Below are 18508 nucleotides of genomic sequence, written 5' to 3'. Positions count from 1 at the left end.
GAACGGGTCTTGTTTTTTTTTTTTTTTTTTTTTTAATTTTTTATTTATTTATGATAGTCACAGAGAGAGAGAGAGAGAGAGGCAGAGACACAGGCAGAGGGAGAAGCAGGCTCCATGCACCGGGAGCCTGACGTGGGATTCGATCCCGGGTCTCCAGGATCGCGCCCTGGGCCAAAGGCAGGCGCTAAACCACTGCGCCACCCAGGGATCCCGGGTCTTGTTTTTTTATCCATTCAGTCACCCTATGTCTTTTGATTGAAGCATTTATTCCATTTTCATCTAAAATAACTATTGATAGGGATGAATTTATTGCTATTTTTTTCCATTGTTTTCTGGCTGCTTTGTGGGTCTCCTGTGTTCCTTTTTCTTCTCCTGCTCTTTTCCTTGTGATTTGACGACTTTCTTTCGTGTTATGCTTGGATTTTTTTCTCTTTATTTTTTGTGTATCTATTATAAGTTTTTGATTTGTGATTACCATGAGGTTGACATGTAACAGACTATATACAGTTTATTTTAAGATATGGTGGCTTAAGTGTGAACACATTCTAAAAACACTCCATTTTTTATTACACTTCCCTCTGACAACTTATATATTTGATGCTATATTTTTATACCCTTTTATTTTGTGTATCCCTTAACTAATTATTATAGATGTAATTGATTTTATATAACCTTTGAATTAGCTTTATAAGTGATTGCTTTACTACCTTTACTACATGTTTGCTTTTAGCAGTGAAATTTTTTATCTCATAATTTTCTTCTACCTAGAGCCTTTTCTTTTCTGCTTAAATTAGTCCCTTTAACGCTTCTTGTAAGGCTAGTTTAGTGATAATAAATGCCCTCAACTTTTGTCTCAAAGAATCTTTATCTCTCTTTCAATTCTGAATGATAACCTTGCTGGGTAGAGTGTTTTTGGCTATAATTTTTTCCCTTTTAGCACTTGGAATATATCATGCCAATCCCTTTTTGCCTGCAAATTTTCTGCTGAAGAAAGAACTGATAATTTTATGGGGTGTTCCTTTGTTGCTTTTCTCTTTCTACTTTTAAGATTATCTCTTTGTCTTTAATTTTTGACATTTTAATTATTATGTGTTTTGATGTGGACTAGTTTTGGGTTCATCATGTTTAGAGCTGTCCATGCTTTCTACACCTGTCTGTGTCTTTCCCCAGCTTAGGGAAGTTTTCAGCTATCATTTATTGAAATAAGTTTTCTGCCCCCCCCCTTCTCCTTCTTGGACCCCTATAATGTAAATGATAGTATGCTTGATGTTTTACCAGAGGTCCCCTAACCTACCCTCATTTTTAAAAAATTTATTTTTCTTTTTGTTGTTCAGCTTGGATGATTTCCACTACTATGCCTACAAGATTGCTCTTCTATTATTCTGCATCCCATAATGTGCTATTGATTCCCTCTAGTGTGTTTCTCATTTCCATTATTGTATTCTTCAGCTCCACACCCTGACCCTGTTGCTTCAATGCCCAACTGCAACCATTAAAGGTGTGCTGCTTAGTAGGCTTAGCTTCCCTTCCCCAGGGCAGCAGTTGCTTTGGAAGGCCACTGTTCCTGACCAAGACAGCCCACTGGGTGTGAAAGGACAGGATCTGCTTTGGAGAAATGTGTTGGGCTGTATGGGGCCACTAAGGATCACTATGGTGGGGGTAGGAAATGCTAGCAAGGTAGATGGAGTGTCAGAACTGGGACCTGCCAGTGTTCAGTGAGTTAGACTGAAAGAAGACAAGAAAAATGACACCTGCCAGCAATTCTGTATATATAGATCCCTGTCCTCCTGCACACTTCTTGAAATTATCAATACATTTCCTTTGTGTATGGCCCAGGCACTTTTCAAAGTGCTGCCTTTGTGATGGTTCTCAGAGTGAATGTGATTGTGTGCAGGCCCTTTAAGAGAAGAGTCTCATTTTCCTATAGCTCTCTCACTTTCTTGGAGTTAAGCCTCACTAATACTCAAAACTCTCAGAGTTAAGTCCTGCCAGTATTCAAAACCAGACATTATAGGTATCTGTTTTCCTAGTGCAAATCCTTGGGGCAGAAGTTGCTCGATATGGGGCTTGACACCCTTCTTTGTTGGGGAGAACCTCCGTGCCTATGATAGTCTTTTTTGCTTGTGGATTGACACTAGGGCTTTCCAAATTGCTGTTTCTTCAAGCAGCAAGACTGCATGTGTGAGCCCTCTGAGGGGGACTCTGAGCATCCCATAGCACTTTGGAACCCCCAGATGTCAGCACAATGGTTTCTTAAGCCAGATGTCCTAGGAACTTTTCTCTGGTGCAGACTCAGGAAGAAGCCCGGGTGTCCTGTGTAGGGCATCAACCCCTTGCTCCTCCAAGAGAAGCACTTGTCTGGTGAGATTCCTCTCTGTTGTGTGTCACCATGCTGGGGTGGGTTTTTTTGTAGGACCTTGTTTGTGTCTCTCCTACCTGTCTGGATGTCCTTTTACCCTTTGTTATGGAAAGCAGTTACTCTAGTTTTCAGATCTCTTTCAGAGGGAAATTATTCATATATGGCTGTAGATTTGGTGTGTACGTGGGAGGAGTTGGGTTCAGGATCTTTTATGATCTTTGCACATTCTTTCCCAAGAAAAGTAGATTTTTTTAAGTGTCAGACTAAAAAACTTAAGAAGCTATGCTATTTCTATGTCAGGAAACTCAACTCTGTTTTTTTCTACCTCTTCATATCCGTGCCCAGGTAACTAACTTTTAAAAAGTATTCTCTCCAAGGAAGATGATTAAAAAATAATCTCATGATCTTCTTGAGTGAAAGGATGCAGGAAAATAGACTTAAAATAGTTCATGCTTATTCTGAAAGAAACTGAATTAAGGGTAACTTGTATTGTTTTTGCTTCCACAATTTCTTTCACATCATTACCCTGAAAATTCATTTTCCCTCTTGTTATCAAACATCTTTACAGAGAAGGAAAGTTAAACTGGGAAAGGAAATTGTCAGCTAATTTTAAGACTCTCTGGGTCTAATTCCATGACTCGACTGTGGTTTCAAAATTGATATACTACATGTTTTACATAGGCTAACACGATAGCTATCCAAAAAAAAAAGTGGTTAACTATTGCATAGCATATAAATAATAGAGAACAAAAATGTAATAGGTGAAAAACACAAGATCTGAATTTTTTTAAACTTTTGAGGATTTTTTTGAAAACCTGGATGAAACTCTATTCAATGGTATAGCCAAAAAGCATAATGAAAAGTAGAGAAGTTCTACATTATTGTGCTTTTTCTTTACTTTTTTACGAAATATATATACAGAAAAGGTTGATACATATGTGCCCTTGAATAAATAATTATAAAGTGAATATCCAACTAACCCCTGTCCAGGTACATTATTCTTTTTTTTTTTTTTTAAGATTTATTTATTTGAGCAGTGGTGGGGGGTGGGTTTGGGTGTGGGGAGGTGTAGAGGGAGAGGAAGAGAGAGAATTGGGAGTACACTCCCTGCTGCACACAGATTGTGACCTGGGGCTTGATCCTACAACCCTGAACCATGATCCCAGCTGAAATCAAGAGTTGATGTTCAAACCATGAAGCCATCCTAGGGCCCACAGGTACATTAAAGATTTTTAATTAAGAGGCCATTGACACTTTCGTGAGCTTCAGGGAATTTGTGAGTTCTCTGAAATTCTATGCAACTTAGGGATTTTATGTATTTTTCTGGAGGAAAGAGTAGAACTTCTCACAGAATCTTTGAGAGTTCCCTTCAAATTGTAAGGACTGTTTAGAGCAATTGGACTAAGATGGTTCTGTGACTTAGTAATTGCATAGTCTTAGGCTGGTCTCTTACACACTCTGAATATGAAATGTATAAACTGAAATGACAAAAGTTCATTTTCTTGTGAGGCTGTTGTAAGGAACAGCTCATTTGTTATCTGTGAAACAACCTTGTAAACCCTAAAGTACTCTTCCAAATGTTAATTATATCTCTGTGAATAACTGGAAATTTTCTTAGTAAGATCTTTGCAATATCTAAAGAACTGCATAATTGCTTTTGTTGATTAAAGCTGGTTGAAAAGCCCTAGACTATCATTATAACAGCTAGTCTGGCAACACTCCAAATCCAGAGTAGACCACCATCTACTCTTCCCATGCTGCTCCTGGACTACTGAACAATGTCTGAATAAAGTCACTTTACATGGAAGATTGGTTTCACCTTATATTCATGATTATAACCTTCAAATGAATATTCACACTTCCCAATAATGAGCTGAAAATTTTTATTAAGCATACTTTTCTACTCTCCTAGGTGACTATTTCCTATTATCCTCTCTCCAAGATTACTCAGGGCTCTACTGCGACCATGACAAAATAATAACTGGACTTCCTGTCACAAACAGCCTGGAAACTGGACAAAATCTGTAAAGCAATTGTATTCAGACATTGGAAAACAAAGAGTGTGATACCTGAGAGAAAAAAAACATATGAAATTGGTTTCCCCAACTTTTTGCTTGGAGGAATTTTCCAGATCATGAGAAAATAAACTCAAATAGAGTTTGGAGACCCAGCGGAGTTGAAGAGATGGAGTGCAGCATTCCCAGAGGCTGAGGGAAATGGAATTTGAAAGGTAGAAGAATTTGAAAGGTGGAAGCTAAGGGGGAAAAATAGAGCTCCATAAATCTGAGTCTGAGCAAAGAATGACTAGAGAGCTGTAAGCTAAATAATTCCCAGAATTCACAGAAGATGAGCAGACATTGGATCTGTGGCCAGCCAGAGTACAGAGAATCTTCTGTGAAAACCTCAAAGCAGCCATAACTTAGGAGTAGGGACAAATTCTCCTTGGAGTGAAGACTACTCTAGACTCATTCTAGTAAAGCTTAAAAATAGTCCTCAAAGAAATCAAAGTGATCCACAAATGATTTTACTGTCTGAAAAAGAACAAAGAAAGCTCAGCACTACTTCAAGGGAGACAACAAAATTCAGACACTCAACAAGGAGAACATTTACACTGTTCAACATTCAAAAAATTCATAAACACTAAAATATTCAACTCATTTGCTCTTAAGACTTTAGGAAAAAGAGGGATGCCTGGTGGCTCAGCAGTTTAGCACCTCCCTTTGGCCCAGGGCCTGATCCTGAAGTCCCAGAATCGAGTCCCACATCAGGCTTCTCACATGGAGCCTGCTTCTCCCTCTGCCTGTGTCTCTGCCTATCTCTCTCTCTCTCTCTGTCTCTCATGAATAAATAAAATCTTAAAAAAAAAAAGACTTTAGGAAAAAGAAAATATATACTCACTTCTATAAAAGTATGGTGGTTCCTGATATCTTAAAGTCACTTAGTCATAGGAATGAAGTCTGCAACATTCTTTTTTTTTTTAATTCCAGTATGATTAATATATATTGTTATATTAGTTTCAGGTGTACAACATAGTGATTCAACAACTCTGTACATTATTCAGTGCTCATCATGATAAGTGTACTCTTCGTTTGCTTTGCCTATTTCACCCACCATCCCCACCCACCTCCCCTCTGGCAACTACCAGTTTGTTCTCTATAGTTGAGTCTATTTTGTTTGTTCTTTTTTTTTCTATTTTGTTTCTCAGATTTCCACATATGAGTGAAATCATATGGTACTTGTCTTTCTCTGAGTGACTTATTTCACTTAGCGTTATACCCTCTAAATTCATGTATGTTGTTACAAATGGCAACATTTCATTCTTTTTTTTTTTTTATGGCTGAGTAATATACACACACACACCACCCCATTTTTATCAATTCATCTGTTGATGAATACCTGGGTTTCTTCCATACCTTGGCTAACACAGGGGTGCATTTTTCTTTTGAATTAGTGTTTTTGTTTTCTTTGGGTAAATACCCAGTTATGGAATTACTGGATCATAGGGTAATTATGTATTCAATTTTTTAAGGAACCTCCATACTGTTTTCCACAGTGGCTACACCAGTTTGTATTCTCCACAACAGTGCATGAGGGTTCCCCTTTCTCCACATCCTCGCCAACACTTGTCTTGTGTTTTGATTTTAGACATTTTAGCAGTAGCAAGGTAATATTTCATTGTGGTTTTGATTTGCATTTCCCTGATGACTTGTGCTGTTGAGCATCTTGTCATGTGTCTGTTGGTCATCTGTATGTCTTTTTTGGAGAAATGTCTGTTCATGTTTTCTGCCCATTTTTAAATTGAACTAATTGTTTTTTGGCTGTTAAGTTGTGGGAGTTCTTTATATATTTTGGATATTAACCCCTTATCAGATATATCATTTGCAAATATTTTCTCCCATTTGGTGGATGGTCTTTTGTTTTGCTGATGGTTTCCTTCACTTGTGCAAAAGCTTTTTATTTCAGTGTAGTCCCAATAGTTTAATTTTGCTTTTATTTCCCTTGCTAAAGGAAGCATACCTAGAAAAACTTTTCTATAGTGATGTCAAAGAAATTACTGCGTACATTTTCTTCTAGGAATTTTATGGTTTCAGGTCTGACATTTAGGTCTTCAATCCATTTTGAGTCAAGTTTTGTGCACATAAAAAAGTCCATTTTTATTCTTTTGCATATAGTGTCCAGTTTTCCCGACACCATTTGTTGAAGAGACTATCTTTTTCCTGTTGCATATCCTTGCCTCCTTTGTCATAGATTCGTTGACCACACAAGCATAGGTTTATTTCTGGGCTCTCTATTTTGTTCCATTGATCTATGTGTCTGTTTTTGTGCCTAGTACCATACTATATCACTACACCTTTGTAGTATATCTTGAAATCTGGGATTGTGATAGCTCCAGTTTTGTTCTTCTCTTTCAAGATTGCTTTGTCTATTTGGGATCTTTTGTGGTTCCATACAAATTTTGGTATTACCTGTTTTAGTTCTGTGAAAAATGCCAATGGTATTTTGATAGAGATTGCATTAAATCTGTAGATTGTTTTGGATAGTATGGACATTTTAACAGTATTTATTCTCCTAATCTATGAGCATGGAATGTCTTTCCATTTGTTTGTGTCAACCTCAATTTCTTCCATCGGTTTTATGATTTCCATAGTATGAGTCTTTCACCTCCCTGGTTAGCTTTATTCCTAGATATTTTTTTTTTGGTGCAATTATAAATGGGATTGTTTTCTTAATTTCTCTTTCTGCTATTTCACTATTAGTGTATAGAAATGCAACAGATTTCTGTATATTGATTTTGTATCCTACACGTTTACTGAACTCATAAGTTCTGGTATTTTTCTGGTGCTCTTTAGGGTTTTCTATATATAGTATCATGTCATCTGCAAATAGTGAAAGTTTTACTTCTTCCTTACCAATTTGGATGATTTTTATTTCTTTTTCTTGTCTGATTGCTGTGGTTAGGTCTTCCAATACTATTTTGAATAAAAGTGATGAGAGTGGACATCCTTGTCTCATTTCTGATCTTAGGGGAAAACTCTTATTTTTTCCCCATTGAGTGTGATATTAGCTGTGGATTTTTAAATCCACAACATCCTTGAAGGTAATCCTTTAACTTTGAGATAAAAACATTTAATAAACTGGAGCTCAGCTCTTCTAGTATGACTTCCATCACAATTGGTCAGCTCTATTTCTTTATGTTAAATTAAATCCACTACTGTATGTAGATTTCTGCTCTGATATTCTGATACTTAAAGTCTTTTCTTGTTAAACAAAAATGTTAACAGTTCTCATGCTATCTTTTTCTCAAGGTAAATATATCTCCTACCATTATTTTTTTCTGACAAGATTCTCTGGAGGCACTCTCTCGGTCTCCCATGTTTCTTTTTAAATTGCTGCCTTGTTAAAACTAGAAAAAAATAGTTCTAATGGACTAGAAGTCCAATAAGTCATGGGAATGTGAAATATATTTTCATACTTGATTTTTTCAATAATAGTAGTGATAAGGGTAATAATAATATCTAAAATTTAATGATCCTTTTATTTATATCAGTCATATGCTAAATGCTTTATAAGTATTACCACATTTTATGCTCAACTCTGTGAGGTAGATGCTGTTATTATCTATGTTTTATAAATGAGAAATTTGAATTGTTGAAAGATTTACAAATGAACTAGTACCACTGTAATAGTGTATAATACACTACTAAAAATCTTAGTGATTGAAGACAACACTTCTTAATTATCACACATCTACAGCTTGTCTGGAGTTAGGCTGATCTAGGTTGGGCCCAATTGGATAGCTGTATATCTTACTGAAAGATTGGTTCAGGCAATTTTGTTCCATTTGCCTCTCATTCTTCTCCTGGGACCAAAGAATTCCCAGGATATGTTCTTCTAATGGCAGTGATACAGATTCAAGAGGAAAAGGAGAAATATGGGGTCTCTTAAGTCCTTGGCTCTGAATTTGGCACATTTCTCACTTCCACACATCCCGTTGGGCAAAGCAAGTCCTAGAACTAAGCTCCAAGTCAAAGGGGGAGGAAGCATACAAGTCTGTGGTAAGAGTGTACATGTCAGGAGAGTGAAGAATTAGAACCAATAATTCAGTAAGCACAAAAGGCTAAATAATATTTTTAAAGGCGTACCTATTGAATTTGTCTGAATGTAGCAGAAAACCTAAATAACAATGGCTTAATGAGGTAGAGTTTCATTTTCTCTGATGTAATGGGAATTCCAGAGGTAGCTAGTCAAAAAGACTGATATGAAATGCTCTATAATATCACCAAGGACTCAGGCTCCTTTGTAGATTTTTGTAGTCCTCATCTTCATGTTCACAATAAGGCTGGAATTTCAGCTAGTACATTCTCATTTCAAGCACAATGAAAAGGGAAGGAGATAGACATAAAATGAAAGGGTTTTCTCTGACATCTATCCAGTGGTTCCACTTAAATCTCACTGGCCAGGACCATATCACATGTTTCCACCTCTAGCTGAAAGAGGGTGTGAGATCTCTTCTTTCTTTCTTTCTTTCTTTCTTTCTTTCTTTCTTTCTTTCTTTCTTTCTTTCTTTCTTCTTTCTTTCTTTCCTTCCTTCCTTCCTTCCTTCCTTCCTTCCTTCCTTCCTTCCTTCCTTCTTTCTTTCTTTCTTTCTTTCTTTCTTTCTTTCTTTCTTTTTCTTTTTCTTTCTTTCTTTTTTTTTTCTGGCACAGAACATTATCATTCACAACACAACCACACAATCAGGTTTAGTAAGAAAGAAGAGAAAATTGATATTAGATGGGCAATTAGCATCAGACAGACACATTAGGAAATGTTTAGGAAACATTTAGGAAATACACTTATGAAAAACATTTTGGTAGATATCCTAAAGTATAAAGAAGAAAATAGCTATGATCTTATTGCCTAGATATCACCACTTAAAATTTTGCTGTTTCACTTTCCTTTTGGTTGTTTTACCTTGTCTATTTACAGTTTCCAAATTGGGCTCATTCTCTACATATAGCTAGCCCCTCTCCCCATTATTTTTTTCCTTCATTTTGTTTCATAGACAATATATACTCATCATAGAAAATCTAGAAATACTAAAAAAGTATAAAGAAATAAAAATAATAACTTAGCCATCTCAAATAATAAAGAAAATAAAATGAATAATAACTTACCCTTACTCAGATCCAAACACTGCTAAGAATACTGGTACATGATTTATACACTTTATATATATATATATATATTATATATGCATATATATGAATATAATCGAAGGCATGCTGTATATACATTTTGCATTTAGCTTTTAAAAACATTAGACAAATACTTAAGGTTTTTGTTCACATTATTTTTAATATCTGCCTTATATTCACTTTGTCAACATTCCTTAAATATCAAGTGTTTAGATTTCCAACGTTTTGCTATTATAACTTGCTACTCTGCACATCTATTTTTGCACAAGCTTCATCCATATTCTAGGAGAATTTTCTAGAATTTTCTAGAATAAATAAAATCCTTTTTTACTCTAACTTGTGCATTCCTGTGTTTATTCATTTCCTAGTAATCTAAGAATATCTTTAAGCAAAATATATTCTGTACAGTTGACCCTTGAACAACATGTGTTTGAACTGCGCAGGTCTACTTTTACGTGTACTTTTAAAAATTTTTTTATTTTTTCATTTTTTTACATTTTGTATTTTAAAAATATACAGCATTGTAAATGTCTTTTCCTTGTGATTTTCTTTTTTCTCTAAATTTATTAGAATACAGAATATAATACATACAACATACAAAATATGTGCTAATCAACTCTTTATATTATCTGTAAGCTTCAAGTCAACAGTAGGCTATGAGTAATTATGTTTTTTGGGGAGTCACATACCATTTTTCCACGTGGAGGTGAGGGCTAGGGGGACAGGCAGGTAGGTGTCAGAGCACCTAACCCCCAGGATGTTCAAGGGTCAACTGTATTCCTTTACTGTTTGAAAAAATTACTGGCAGTAACCTGTTAAAATAAAACTTTGTTGATACTGGTTTCTGGTATAGAGTTAATCCTGTCTGGTACTTCAGGTCAGTAGGCGGGCCTAATCCACCTTAATGTTAAGAAACAAAACCTCATCATCCCAACTCCAGTCCTGGGTGTGGTCCTTATCATGTACTTCCTGAATGTGGTTTTCTCTTCTGGCATCTTACACCATCCTGTTACAGACTTCTTTTGAACAGGACATGAAATTAAACTGTGATCCTGTGGGACCCAGGAAATCTAACAAAAATCCCCTACCCCTGGACAAGCAGAGCAGGACTAACTCCATTTTGTGCTACACCTGCCATCTCATGTAAACCCCACCCCCACCCCCCCACCCCCGCCCACGACCTGCCTATTGTTTAAGGCACTCCCTCACCCTAGTTTAGCTATTAAACACACCCTTATCAGAAACCAGAACACTTACGAATGCGGGACCTCTGACCTTTAACCAGCCAAGGAATGAAAACCCCTCTTTTGCCTGCCAAACCTGCGCGCCAATTCTAACCAGAATAATAGGCTAGTTCAAATGGTCACTATAGGGTGAATCGTGATTCAATTGGCCACCTGCGTGTGGACCACATGACTGTGCAACTTTCTGCGTATGTTATAATCTCATTGGCCACTGAACCCTATAACACTGCTGTGCTTCTTAGTCTTGGGGTCCAAGTCCCTGCTCTGCTGTATGGAGTATACTTGGACCCAAACTCGAGCTTGTAAATAAACCCTCATGTACTTGCATGGGTGTCGGCCCCTTGGTGGTTTCTCGGATTTGCAATCTTGGGCGCAACAATCCTTTTTGCTTTTGGTTTTTAAAACTAGATACTTTTATATAAACTCCATACAACAATACAACCTCTCGATTTTCCCATCCTCTCCAAACTGGCTCCTGCCTCCGCCTTGGCTCCCTTTTAGAGGCCATATAGGTTCCCACACTAGTAACTGTTAACCTTGAAAATAGAGCTCTGCATTAGTTTGCCCGCAAAGCGAGTTTACTCGGGAATAATAGACAATTGCAATTTAGGACAAGAGAGTTACACAAAACCAAAGGCAAATACAACAAAGACAAGGAACATTATTTTCTTGAGAAGAAAGAGGAAGGTAGAAGGGTTTTTTTTTTTTTTTTCAATAAATGTCCATTGGAGAGGGGCACCTGGGGGGCTCAGTCCATTAAGCGCCTGCCTTCAGCCGGGCTTGTGATCCCAGGGTCCTGGGATGGAGCCCCACACCGGGCTCCCTGCTCAGCCTGGAGCCCGCTTCTCCCTCTGCCTCTGCCTGCCTCTCTCTCTGTGTCAAATAGATAGTCTTAAAAAAAAAAAAAAAAAAAGTCCGTTTGAGAAAAGCAAGAGTCCAGGGGATGAGGATTTCTCATTGGCTGAGGTACAGGGGTATTCGATTTCTCATAGGTTACAATGTACACCTTCCCTGTTCAGGCTGTAATTGACGATTCTTTTCCTTTTGAAGATTCTTCCGTTGCGGTCTTTAATTGGCAATTCTTCCTATAATTTAATGGTGGAGTGGGAGGGGCTTCCCCTTGCAGGCACCCCTTCCAGCCTTCCAAGTCCGCTTTTAGGGAGACTTCTCTTCATTAATTTTCACCCAAGTAAATACTCTTAAGAAACCTCGTGTTTGACACCCTTAACCACTAAGGTGCAGTGAGCCTGCTTTTCTCTACCAGGTTTGGGACCTTCTATATATTTTGTTCATTTCTGTTTTTAAAAATTGTTGCCCAGGGCAGTCCGGGTGGCTCAGCCCGGGGCGTGATCCTGGAGTCCCGGGATGGAGTCCCACGTCGGGCTCCCTGCATGGAGCCTGCTCCTCTCTCTGCCTGTGTCTCTGCCTCTCTCTGTGTCTCTCATGAATAAATAAATAAAATCTTTAAAAAAAAAATTGGGGATCCCTGGGTGGCGCAGCGGTTTGGCGCCTGCCTTTGGCCTAGGGCACGATCCTGGAGACCCAGGATCGATTCCCACGTCGGGCTCCCGGTACATGGAGCCTGCTTCTCTCTGCCTGTGTCTCTGCCTCTCTTTCTCTCTCTGTGACTATCATAAATAAATAAAAAAAAAAAATTAAAAAAAAATTAAAAAAAATAAAAAAAATAAATTAAAAAAAAATTGTTGCCCATCCCTTCGGGCAAAGTCTCTGGCGTTTGGGCGCGGCCACGCCTCCCCACGTTGGCTCCGCCCACAAGGCCCCCTGGGTTGGGCCTCCGCGTTCTGTCTCCGCGGTTACTGGGCCCACGCGGAGTACCGCGGCCTGCCCGAGGCAGGGCAGAGCGGGGCGTGGAGGGGCCTCGAGGCGCCGCGCCCCGCAGCCCCAGGTGTACCGCCAGAGGAGGCCGCGTGCGCAGCAGGTGGAGCCCCCGCGGCTGGACGCCCGGGGCAGCCTCGGTTGGGACTCAGCTGCCGTCAGAATTCCTTTCCCGGCGCCCAGACTCAGCGGAAACAGGGGTGGTGTCCGGTCAGAGGCGCCCAGGTCGGCAGGTCAGACCTCTCATCCCGCTGAGCGCGCGTCTGAGTCTTCGGGTGTCTGCGGGGCACCGCGGGAGAGGGGAGAAGTGGGGCGGAGGCGAGTCCGTAGCAACCCCCTGCGGCCCCGGCCCCGCCCCGGCCCCGCCCCCGCCCCGCCCCCGCCCCGCCCCCGCCCCGCCCCCGCCCCGCCCCCGCCCCGCCCCCGCCCCGCCCCCGCAGCTCTCGCGAACGCGCGCAGGCGCCGCTGACCCTGAGTACCTGTTGCAAGCCGCTGTTCTAATCGCTTACTTTATGCCTTTTATGCCTCGCACTGTTTTAACCAGTAGGTGCACAGAGCTCGCTTAGGTCTTGGGACAATCTGGGAGGAGGGTACTAGTCATACCAAAGTTTCAGAGAAGGAAACCGGCTCTCAGAGGGGGGAAGCAAATGCTTAGGGTCTCAGCTAGAAAATGATGGGGTCGCCACGGATCCCAGGCCGTCTGATTCTACTGGACAAAATGCCAAGCGCTACCTTAAATGAACATTAGTGATGCTGAGAGTTCGCTTTATCTACCCGGATTGCCTTTGTTCCTCTCTACGTGCAAAGAATCCCAGTGCTCAGTTACTGATGCTTGGGAAGATGGGGAAACTCATTAAAACGTACCACCCTTTATTGGTTTGTAGTAAATGGAATTAATAATTTAGGAGTTTATCTTTCAAAATGTCCATATTTCACATAATATGTTTTGGTTTTTTTTTTTCATTTATATTTTTAGTCAAAAGCCCAAACTCCAGCTGGGATGCGCAGGAAAGAGAATTTAGAGGATTTGAGCAAGAATTGTTTTCCTAGAGTCCCATGTAATTATGAGAGATCACTTAGTGAATGTGGCGGACTAAACATTTCCGCCTAAAAACTGTATTTTGCCCCCTGCACCGATAGGACTGGGGTTTCTCATTAAATCTACCTCCCTAATACAGTTCAGTCATTAAATTGGAAAAATATATATCATGATATAAATATACCTTTGGTAATCACCAGCATTTAGACTGTCAACCTAAAAACAAGAAACCAGTTCAAGAGGCAAAGCGGTTATTTGTGATAAAAGGATTGCAATTGGGGATGTACAGATTTGGGTAGAAACCCAAATAGTTCGCCAATTAAAGGAGGTGGATTCAGGGTTTTTATGGAAGAAAAATGTTTGGGTAGGTTGTTTTTAAGAAGAGCTCTTTGGGGTTGACAAGCAGGGCTAGATTTGTACTTCAGTCATTGGGTAAGTGAAGTGGTCGCTAGTCAAGAGTTCTTATTTATTGCTTTTCAAACAGGATTTTCTCGTTCTTGCTGACTCTTGGGATGTTGGCAGTTGGGCTTAGTTCAAAGGTGTAAAGAAGAGAAGAGGACATGCAGAGCAGTTCCCCTGAAATGGCTGCTCCAGTTCTGTTTTGAAAATGGCTCTATTTATGTCATTTTTCACAAAATAGGAAATACTTCCGTTCCAATTTGAAGTCCTGATTGCTCTGTCATCAACAAAGTCCTTCAGTTTTATAAATTAGAGAAAAGTTTTTAAATTTTTATAGATGCTAATAAATACTAATAGGTTAATAAATAATAGAATGACTCTTTACAAATCTAAGAGGAAAAAATCATATATAAATACAGTTCTTTAAAAAAATAATCATTGTTTTACTTAGGCAGAATGCCTCCCACTCAGGCAGAAAGTGTTATAAAGAATATCATTCGAGAAATAGGACAAGAATGTGCAGGCCATGGAGAGATTGTTTCTGAAACTCTGGCTGCTTTTATGGTAAGAATGAATATTTTTTGAATTATTGCTTTATTGAAAAATAGCTTTAAGTGGTGCTGATTTCCCTCTTAAGATTTTGTGAAGCTTTCCTAAATGTTACTCTGCTGAAAACATATTGAGGCCACTGGACAAGTTAGCAAAAATTATTTTTTTCTATGAAGCATGTCATTCTAGATTTATAGACACTGATTTAGAAGATCTTGATTTGTTTTAGAAGCATCGGTAATATTGTTGTGTCAGAGCTGTAGCATGTATTTTTGTTCACTGTTATAAAAATTACTCATTGCCTTGGTCTCTCTATTCTTGCTTTAGATTTAACAATACATAATAAAAATATGATAAAATATTCAAATAGTTTCCCAATCTAAAATCTATTCACTTTTTTCAATTTATTTCTCCACATAATTTTTCAAACACCATATTCAAATGTGATGGTTATTGCTTGCTTCCTTCAACCTCTAATGAAAGCACTGGTGAATTGGGTAATAATAAGAAAATCAGCTGAATAATCGACCCCTGAGTAATCAGGAGGCAGTTTAAAAAATGGAAACAAACCAGTTTCATAATTATATGAAATAAAATTATTTAATAGCTTCTTTCCACTCTCAGGTGAAAGCTGTTGTCTTGGACCCCAGTAATGGCTTTAACATGGATAGAACCCTCATGAAAAGTGATGTACAGAAACTTGTTAAGGTGATTATACGACAGTTCTCAAATTTTAAATTATTTGTTTGCAATTCTGAATACAATATATGTATTAGCCATTATTGCCTTCAGCTTCATGAAACAAAACCCTACCAACTGGTGGTACAAAAAAAATGTGAGATTTATTGTTTCTCATAAAGTCTAAAGATACATAGGTTGTTTTTCCTGGCTTCCTGGGTCACCATCTTGCATGTGCCAGTTGGGTCAGTCACTATATTCAGAAAGTAATAGCTTTCTTAGAATTTTTCCCATCTGTTTACATTTATTGACCAGAATGGTACTGCAGGCGAGCCAGGGACATTGATTTCTTTTTCTGTTTTCAGCTGAACAAATCTTGTCCCCAATCCAGATTGGGGCTGTTGGTAAGGAAGGATGGATATGGATACTGGCAGGTAGCAATGTCATTAAATGTGTATTTTAGAAACATCTTGTTATTAATCTAATGTTACACTGAGAACATTAACTGACTGTTCATATACTATAGACCTAGCACTAAATTAAGATTCAGATAATTATTCATTCAATGTAATTTGTGTTTTTCAATTCTAAAGGAAAAATTGAAGCCACAGCAAATAATTCATAGTTAGAAATCAAGTATATGTGCCTGAACCCCAGTTTTAAGAATTTTAGACATCATTAGTTTTTTCACATTCTTTTTTAAAATTTTATTTATTTATTTGAGAGAGAGCATGAGCAGGGTCAGGGGCAGAGGGACAAGCGCCTCTATCCTAGGACCCTGAGATCATGACCTGAGCCAAAGTCAGGTGCTTAACTGACTGAGCCACCAAGGCTTCCTATTTTCTCATATGTTTTAAGTTTGACTCCCTGGATATAGGTGCTTACATTTATTTTCTGAACATTCCTAGATGTAGTTCCTAAAAGTTCAACTTTCTTTTTTTCTCCCAGGCTTAATGATTTTAATATTAATTCCCTCCTTCACATAAAAGACTTGAAGCAAGCTTTCCTAGGCTTGTATATGGGTATTTTCTGGGCTCAAACAAATGGCAGAGAAAACTTTCATCATCCCCATCTTCTTTCACATCTGACAATTCACATAGTGGCACACGAGTCCATATGCAGATGCCACAGGAATCAAGAAGAGTCTTGGAAGCCTGGAGCTGGGGGGAATATGTTGTTAGGATGATTCTGCAGTAGAGACACCGTGATTCTCCAGAGTAGCCTGGAGCTGGATCTTTCTGTGCTGATTTTAAATGTGGTAGGAAGCCTGTTCTTGCAATACGACTTAGCAAAGTGACTGTGATGGTCAGCCAGAAATTTTATTGGAAAGTTCTGAAGGAGAATCAAGGAGAGTCAGAAAATAAATTTTTCTCTTTTTCAGGGCTCAAGAAGAGTTGTTTCCTACCCCCTCACCCCCCCCCAATACAACTAAGTTGGAAATAATTAAACTCAATATGCTTTTAATATGATAGGTACATAAATTATCAGTGTACATCCTGCATCGGAGGAAAAGACTGTTTTCTTTTTTCTTAATTAAAAATCATGTGGATGAGTTAATTTTCATATTTGTAAAGTCTGCATTTAAAACAGTGCTTTTATCCCTGGATGGATTCAGATGCAGTGACCAGGCCTCACTCTTGCATTCTGTGTCCCGCTCCCAGAAAAGCAGTGTTGGTGCTCAGGGAGGTGCATTGAGAGTGTTGGTGCTGCTGTGCCTGGCAGCTGCAGAAATAAAGCCTAAGGGATGAGAAGGGAAAGAAAGAACTTGGAGGAGAGGAGAGAAAAGAAAAATTCAGGTTGTTCATCTAAAGGGGCAAAGCAAGGAAGTGGAATGAGCAATGTATGTGGGAGGAAAAATGGGAGAAAACAGACCAGAGGAAGAAATTTTGAAATAGAAGGCAGAGCTAGAGAACTTTTGTGAGCAGAGGAACAGCTTTTCATAAAATTCAAGTAACCCCCCAAATCTGCAAAGAAGTGTTGTTCAAGTCTTGAATAAATAGTAATGAAGAGCCCTAGGTGAGCTCTAGCCAGGAGCATACTCTTCATGGAGCGCTTAGCCACATTCAGATGCATAGACTAAGCAAAGGTGTCAAGTTTCTTGCCTTCAACTAGGCTGTTAGCCACTTGAGTACAGTGATATCGGTGACCTCAGGGAAAGGACTTATTACTTAATAATTGTTGTCCATTGGGTAAACTATGAAGCCTGAAGTCCTCAAAGAACAATATAATAATAAAAGGAGTTATTGGTGGATAAGTATCAGAAACCACTGCTTTGATGTGTCTCAATTTTTTTGAAAATAACTTTAAAGAATACTTCTGAGTATTTTAGAAAATGTAACTAGAAACATTCATGGGTATTTTTTTTTCGTTCATGGGTATTTTTTTCTAGCTTTGTGTGTGTCGGCTGTTGGATAGTAAAAATCCATCCCTGGACACCATTAAGATGCAAGTCTACTTTGATATGAATTATACGAGTCGAGGTAACATATATCTACCTATTTTGATACCTTTTTAAAAAGATTCCTGTTGTATTTCAGATAGTAAGGGTTTTAATGGGTTTACAATGAACAATTTAAAATTTTAAGCTATCTTTTGAAATTTTTTCCAACTTTGAAGTATATAGTATAGATGGAAATGGTAAATGAGAAAAACACCAATGGCCTTTGTGTTAAAAGTCAATTCTAATTATTATGCCTCTGATAGTAATGCTTCCAAGTCTATTGTGTTTTAGCTGTTATAGCACTAATAATATACAATAAATAGAAATTAAAACAACCAGCCCATTAAAGTTAAAAGATTCTAATTTGCTGATTTTTTTTGTTTTTGCTTTATAATTATTATCTTATAATGCTTACCTAGGTAACTATTCCAAAATGAAATGAATGATGGGAAATTTAAGTTTAGAACATATTTCTTTATGTAAATAGCATAGTACATACATCAAAGACACACTGGCAACAAAAGAAAAAGGAAAATAAATTTCTCTATAGACAAGAGTGCCTTTGCCCCACTGTAATGCAATCATTACTATCCATTTGGGGATTTTTGTTATCATTTTTTCCCTCTGTGTATTGAATTTTCAGTTATGCTACATATATATGTTATATATCTTGCTTTTTTGCTTAATAATAATGAGATGTTAACGTGATAAGTAATCATGGAATTGATGAAATCGTAATTTAGATTTTTAAAATTTGCATAAAGTTCTTAGTTGTTTTTGTGGTAA

The 18508-nt window shown here is 38.2% G+C and overlaps 1 protein-coding gene across 8 annotated transcripts in view; it reads left to right on the top strand.

Moving 5' to 3' along the window:
* The window catches only part of CFAP206 (cilia and flagella associated protein 206), a 67687-nt gene that overhangs the window by 22011 nt on the left and 27168 nt on the right, over positions 1-18508 (top strand). For 2 of the 8 annotated variants that reach the window (XM_072832127.1, XM_072832120.1), the window contains exons 1-4: positions 13053-13160; positions 14507-14619; positions 15229-15312; positions 17672-17762. In XM_072832127.1, coding sequence (XP_072688228.1) covers positions 13130-13160; positions 14507-14619; positions 15229-15312; positions 17672-17762 — 319 coding nt within the window. In that variant the 5' untranslated portion in view covers positions 13053-13129. Of the gene's footprint in view, positions 1-12612; positions 12851-13052; positions 13161-14506; positions 14620-15228; positions 15313-17671; positions 17763-18508 lie in introns of those variants that run through there. The other 6 variants (XM_072832126.1, XM_072832121.1, XM_072832125.1 and 3 more) reach the window with 5 other exon arrangements.

This window comes from Canis lupus, chromosome 7 (genome assembly GCF_048164855.1).
Source record: "Canis lupus baileyi chromosome 7, mCanLup2.hap1, whole genome shotgun sequence".
Taxonomy (NCBI): domain Eukaryota; kingdom Metazoa; phylum Chordata; class Mammalia; order Carnivora; family Canidae; genus Canis; species Canis lupus.
The sequence above is the reverse complement of the archived record's forward strand: the minus strand, read 5'-3'. Positions and strand labels throughout refer to the sequence as shown.